The sequence below is a fragment of the Echinops telfairi genome, unplaced genomic scaffold (genome assembly GCF_000313985.2).
Source record: "Echinops telfairi isolate 266 unplaced genomic scaffold, ASM31398v2 ScPeMD7_5592;HRSCAF=6446, whole genome shotgun sequence".
In the NCBI taxonomy this organism is placed as follows: domain Eukaryota; kingdom Metazoa; phylum Chordata; class Mammalia; order Afrosoricida; family Tenrecidae; genus Echinops; species Echinops telfairi.
Window position 1 is genome coordinate 50,617,775 of NW_022109491.1, and position 6,524 is coordinate 50,624,298.

The 6,524-nt window shown below is 36.5% G+C and overlaps 1 protein-coding gene across 1 annotated transcript; it reads right to left on the reverse strand.

The window, feature by feature from the left end:
• Nucleotides 1-1,157: 1,157 nt before the first annotated feature.
• On the reverse strand, nt 1,158-2,108 carry LOC105979672 (olfactory receptor 8B3). Its single transcript, XM_013007624.1, has one exon. It carries the CDS (start codon nt 2,106-2,108, stop codon nt 1,158-1,160), a length of 951 nt encoding a protein of 316 aa, XP_012863078.1.
• Nucleotides 2,109-6,524: the final 4,416 nt, after the last annotated feature.

The window sequence follows — 6,524 nt, forward strand, 5'->3', positions numbered from 1 at the left end:
ACTGTGGTGCAAGGATTAAATAATCTCAGAAAATGTTTCTAGGAACATAAGTTATTAATATAAATATACATTACTTTTATTCTTGGGAGCCTTGGTGGTGCAGTGGTTACCTGGTGGGCTACTAACCTCAAGGAGACCAGTGATAACCCATCAACTGCCCAATGGGACAGAGAGGGGACTTTCTATTCCTGTAAAGAGTTACAGTCCAGGTAACTCACAGGGGCAGTTCTACCCTGAGCTATAGGATCACTATGAGTCAGCATTTATTTGATGGCAGTGAGGTGTTGTTTTTTTTTAAATCCATGATATACTTCACTTGATAAGTAAATCAATGGCTAAAATATTTCATCTAACCTAATGTGAAGAGTTTTCCCTTCAGTGATAAGGAAATATTCACAATGAGAATTATAATCTGTTTTTAAAAATATTTGCTGTCATGTTAGATTGCAATAAATAAAATTTTTAACACAGAACACATCCTACAAATTCATTATCCTGACATATGTACATATTATTTATCTAATCACCTTCTGTTAATGTTTACTTTGAAAATGAAAGATAAAGTTATAATTACTCTTTTCAATATTAAATTCACTGGGCTGATAAAGTCTCTTAGCAGCAAATAGGATGAGCTACAGATTTGCCACTCTGAAAAGAGAACAAGAATGATAATAGAAAAGGGGATTAAAAAAGAAAAATAAAGAACGGATAAGGTTCAGAGTTACACTGATCACACAGTTTATAGTGATGACATTTCATTAAGTCTGACTGCTTATATGAGTAAAACTATTGATAAGAATGAGAATGGTTTTAATGTACTTGACACTCCTGTGTTTCTGTAAGCAAGCCATGATGTTACATTTGCCATAGATGATTTATGTAACTCAATGCATCTGTCCAGATTAGGAATAAAACAGGACTAAAAGGGATATGAAATAATAAAAATAGTGAATACACACTATTAGATATTTATGAAACATGGCAGATAAGAAGGCAAAGAATTTGACAAGAATACCCATAATGGAAATGATAAAAAAACAAATCTCTTAAAGCATACATAAAACAATTGGTAGAATCAGCATTGTTGTAAAGTCTCATGAAAAACACCAGTAAAATTTTTAGGTACTGGAATATATTTACATAATCACTACTTGCAGCTAGAATGTATTTCTCCTCTGGATTTTATTCAACACTTTCCTCAGGGCTACTTTGACATCCTTGTTCCTCAAGCTGTAGATCAAAGGATTAAGCATGGGACCCACGTTAGTATAGAAAATAGATGAAACTTTCCCTTCATCCTGAGAGTCAGGAGAAGTATATTTAAGATACATGAATGCTGCTGACCAAAAAAAGAGAGAGATAGCAATTATGTGAGAGCTGCAAGTGCTGAAGGCCTTTGATCTTCCTTGAGTAGACTTGATATGAAGAATATTAGTTAGAATGAAAATATAAGAAATGAGGATGGTAAAACATGGTACTGTAATATTGATACCAACCACAATAATAACTACTAAAACATTGACATAGGTACTGGTACAAGAGAGTTGGAGGAGAGGGAGAATGTCACACAAGTAATGGTTGATGATATTAAAGTTACAGAAGGTTAGTCGAAGCATGCAACCTGTGTGGGCAGTGGCTCCTCCAAATCCCATTGCATATGCAGCAAATGTCAGTGCAGCACAGACCTGATGAGACATGGTGATCTTATACATCAGTGGACTACAAATGGCCACATAGCGATCATAGGCCATTGAGGTCAACATATAGCATTCAGAGATGACAAAAAAGAGAAAGAAAAAAAGTTGAGTCATGCACCCAACATAGGAGATGATATTCTTCTCTGATACAAAATTCATCAGCATTTTAGGGGAGAATACAGAAGAGTAACAGAGATCAATGAAGGAGAGATTGGAGAGAAAATAGTACATGGGGGTGTGAAGGTGAGGATTTAGACCAATAAGAATGATCAAGCCAAGATTTCCCACCACAGTGACAATATATATCATTAGAAACAAGTAAAAGAGAGGTTTCTGGAGCTCTGGACGATCTGTTAATCCAGCAAGAATAAATTCAGTCACTAAGGAATCATTCTTAGTCAGCATTTTCATTTTTGGAGATCTGCAGGATATAAGAAAACTCCATTAGTAGGATAGCCTTACAAATGCTCACTGTCATTACAAAGGGATGACAATTGGCAAGATCCAAGTAAGTCTTCTTTTATTGTGAGGACCCTAATGTACTGCCACACAGATCCCTCACATACCCTTTATTTTTGGTTCATATGAGTTAATGTGTGATCAAGATGAAAGGATGGAGTAACTGAGGTACAAGTCTTCCTGTTTATGAGTGAGGAGAAAGTTTCTTCCAAATGACCATCTCATTAATCTTGCCCTTTCTTTAGAAGTTCCAACTCATATTTGCATTACCATACCAAACATCTCAGTTCCTTTGTGATGGCTATCACTGAAGAGAGGACTTCATGAAAGACAAGAGTTTATTGACATTCTCCTTTTTAAAAAGGATTCCTTCACTGTCTGTAGGATATGCACATTTATTTCTACAAGAATCCTTGATGTCAACAACTGGTGCCACGCATTTAGAATATGCTTAGTAGCCTGATATTTATCATCAACACATTTCCCTCCTTTGTTCCATCTCAGGTAGACAGACAATGAAGGAAGGGATGTGAATGTGTTTTCTCAGACTTCTGTATGAGGACATGAAAGATAAATGTAATTAATTTGGGTGCTGGTTGCATAAAGGGTCAAATTTGCTAAAATGAATACCAAGTTTACACATATATAACTTCTTCTCCATTTATTTTGAAATTTAATAAGACAAGGAAAGAGCCAAAACTCTTCTTTTTCTGGTATTGCTTTGTGTTGGATGTGTCATTTGGAACCACTACTGCTGTTCTACTTACTACTAGAGCTATGATGGAATAAACATAAACAGAACAAGTTAAAAAATAGAGCTGCATGATTATGGTATTTCTATACAATGTATCTCCTTTTTCAGAAACAAAGAGATAAAGATCAATAAAAATTTGAATAACTCACCCTTTCTCAACTAAAGGACATCAGTACTGACCTTTATGTCCGTTTCACCTTGAAGAGCCAGAGGAAGAACTGGCTTTGGAGCTACCAAAGTTGACCAGATGTAGTCACAGAACCTTCTTCCCACATAACTGGTAAAAGGATCATAGCACAGGTGTCACAACCTGAATATTCTAAGAGTCATTGTGAGATATAAATCAAAGATCTAGGTATGAATTTCAAAATAGGATGTGTATAGATAAACCACAGGCTTGACACCAGAACAACCATGTCACAAAGTACATGACATTTACCTCCTAGGGCTTATAATTCTTCTCACCTGATTAGAGATCCAGAAATAAAACTCCCATAGGACCTTTACCCCATAACGAGTGCTACAGGGAAAATAATGGTGTTTATATTTAGTGTTAAAATTGTGGTAGTCAGTGTTAATTTCCCACAAGAGATTATATAATCCTGAAGGCATAGGATAAAGGAGTCTCTGCTATCCTAGTGAAGAATGTGAATATAATTAATGTCATGGACTATTTCACATTGTTAGCATTGGCCATTTTTGAAAAAAATTGATGTATGGTACAGTTCTTTTATATTGTTCTTTTTAAAGTACTTTAATTATCAATGTTATTTCTACATATGAATAGACATAAAGCAAAATGATACTTTTCACTGATTAGTGAAATATTTCTTTTCTTAAAGCAAAATGATAGTTTTCACTGAGTAGAGGCTATTATTCTCCAATATTAGGAAGAGTATTGGGTAATTTGAATGGTTTGCATTCAGCATAATTTGTAAAACTCATTTACCAAGAATTACTATTGGTTAGAATATTGGCAGCCTTGGTGATCACAGCCAATATTGTAATGTGTAACCACTACTCCACTAGGGCCCCATGATATCAATGATATTGTTCTAGAGTTGCACATTCTGTTGGGTCACCTTTCTTTGGAGTAGGAAAAATATAGATCTCTTCTAGTCAGTTGGCCAGGCAGGTGTCCTGTTTTATCCCTCATCCTGGCTTTTGATGTTTGCTTCTGCCTTTCCTTGGTTAGGTTTGCCAGCGCTCTGTCAATTCTGCTGTTCCTTTCAAAGAACCAGCTTTTTGATGCATTAATCTTTTGCATCCTTCTTTTGCCTTCCCATTGGTTTAACTCTGCCCTGATTTTTATTATTTCTTTTCTTTTGCTATTGGAGGGGTTGTTCTGTTGAGTCTGTTCTAGTTGCTGGAGGTTTTGTGATAATGTTTCAGTCATAAGCCTCTCTTCTTTTTCATATATGCATTTATTGATAGCAAGCTTCCTCTGATAACTGCTTTCTCAGTATCCCATAAGTTTTGATATGTTGTATTCTCGTTCTCATTAGTTTCTAGAAACTTCCCAACCTCCTTTCTAATCCCCAATCATGTTGCAGAAGATCGTTATTATCTTCTAATTGTTTGCTCTTGCTTTTCTGACCATCCTTTTGTTAATCTCGAGCTTTATGGCATGGTGATCCGAGAAAGATGTCTGGTAATCTCTATGTGTTTGAATTTACTCAACTCGACTTGTGTCCCAGTATGTGGTATATTCTCAAAAATGAGTCATGTGGCCTTGAGAAAAATGTGAATTTTTTGTGTTTGGATGGAAAGCTCTATAAAAGTCTATCAGGTCCAGTTGCCTAATTGTATTGTTTAGTTCTATAGCCTCTTTGCTGAGCTTCTTTCCCATTGGTCTATCTTTCTCTGATAGTGGTGTATTAAAGTCCCCTACTATTATTATTGATTCTGTGATCTCTTTTTTCATCTTTTTAATAGTTTGACGAATTTTGGCGATCCATTTTTAGGAGTGTAAATATTCAATATGATTACTGTTTCCTGGTTTACTGATCCTTTGAACATTATATAGTGTCCCTCCTTGTCTCTTTTTATGGTTTGAATCTTGAACTCAATTTGACAGAGATTAGGATTGCCACCCCTGCTTTATTTAAGTTGCCATTTGCCTGGTATACTTTGTGCCTGCCTTTTATTCTTAGTTTATTTTTGTCTGTGCACTTAAGATGTGTTTCTTACAGGCAACAGATTGTTGGCTAGTTCTGAGCTAGTTCTCAAGACTTTTTCTTTTAATGTAAGAATTGAGGCCCTTGGAATTCAGAGTTGTTTTCATGATCTGTGAATCCATTGTCATCTTGTGCTTTGTGTTTTGGGTGTTTTCCTAATCTCCCTTCGTATCAGTGTGCTATGTTTGTATGTGGAGCTTCACTCTTGCCTCTAAGGCCCTGTTATCTTGATACTTGTTGGCACGTTGCTTCTGGATGGATTTGGGCTACATGGTGGTCTCCTGCTTGTGCTCAGTGGATGTTGAGCTTCTGACCATAGTGAGTCGGCCAGTATCTTCTGCAGGTTTAAATGTCTTACAGCATATTATTGTAGTTTTTTCTTGTCCTTGAAGACTCTTATCTTCCCATCTATCTTAATGGATAATTTGTCAGGATAAAGGATTCTTGGGCAGGCGTTTTTTTTCCTTTAGTTTTTGGAAGATGTTGCTCCACTCTGTCCTCCTCTTCATGGTTTCTGCTGATTTGTCTGAGCATATTCTTACCTGAACTGCCTTGTATGTTACCATCTTCCCTTCTTTTGCTGCTCTTAAAATTTTCTCTTTTTCCTCAAAGTTGCATAGTTTCACTATTATATGTTTTGGTGAGTTCTTCTTGGGGTTTAGTCTTGTTGGTGTCCTTTCTGCTTCCTGTATGAGTGTTTGATGCTCATTCATTAAGGTAGGGAAGTTTGTTTCCAGAATTTCCTTCACTATTTTTGCTGTAGACTTGATTGCAGTGTCCTGCTCAGGTAGACCAAGTATTCAAATATAGTTCCTCTTCATAACATGTCATTGATCTCAGGTTATCTTCCACCTCTTTTATTTTTCGATTTGACTGTCTTTCTGGTTTGCTGAGGTCTGTCTGAGTGTCTTAAAGATTACTGATATGGTTCTCTCCCTCCTCAAGTCTATTAATAAATTCTGTGATCTTGTGTGTGGCTTCTGCTACCTCATCCATTAGCACCTTTATTTCCCTTTGGTGCGTGGACTTTATCCCCTCTCATGGAGTTCATCCCCTGAATTGTGGATTTCTTCTCCTCTATCCTTACATCCTTATTCTGCATGGCTTCCCTCAACTCTTGCATTACTCCAAACAGCTCTCTGAAAGTTACTTTTTTGTGGTAGAACACGTCTGATTCTTCTATGAGAGTCTTTAACTCTGCTATTGTGTTTTGTCTCTCTGTTGTTTGTTTTTTTTGTTGAGAGTGATTCAGTTTGCTGATGATTCCTTAAACCCTTTGTGGGGGTAGGCGTCATGTTTCTGGGACACCAGGGGGGCCTGGGCTTTTTCTCTGTGTTACTGAAATGGTGCAGGCAGCTGTGCTTTAAATTTTTTCCCATAGAAGAATGAATGCTTCAGCAGCTTGAAACATTTCAATTGGCGTTCCACCAATTTCCT

Excerpts from the sequence above, each read along its gene's own strand:
- LOC105979672 (XM_013007624.1), bottom strand. The coding sequence starts at position 2,108 with ATGAAAATGCTGACTAAGAATGATTCCTTAGTGACTGAATTTATTCTT.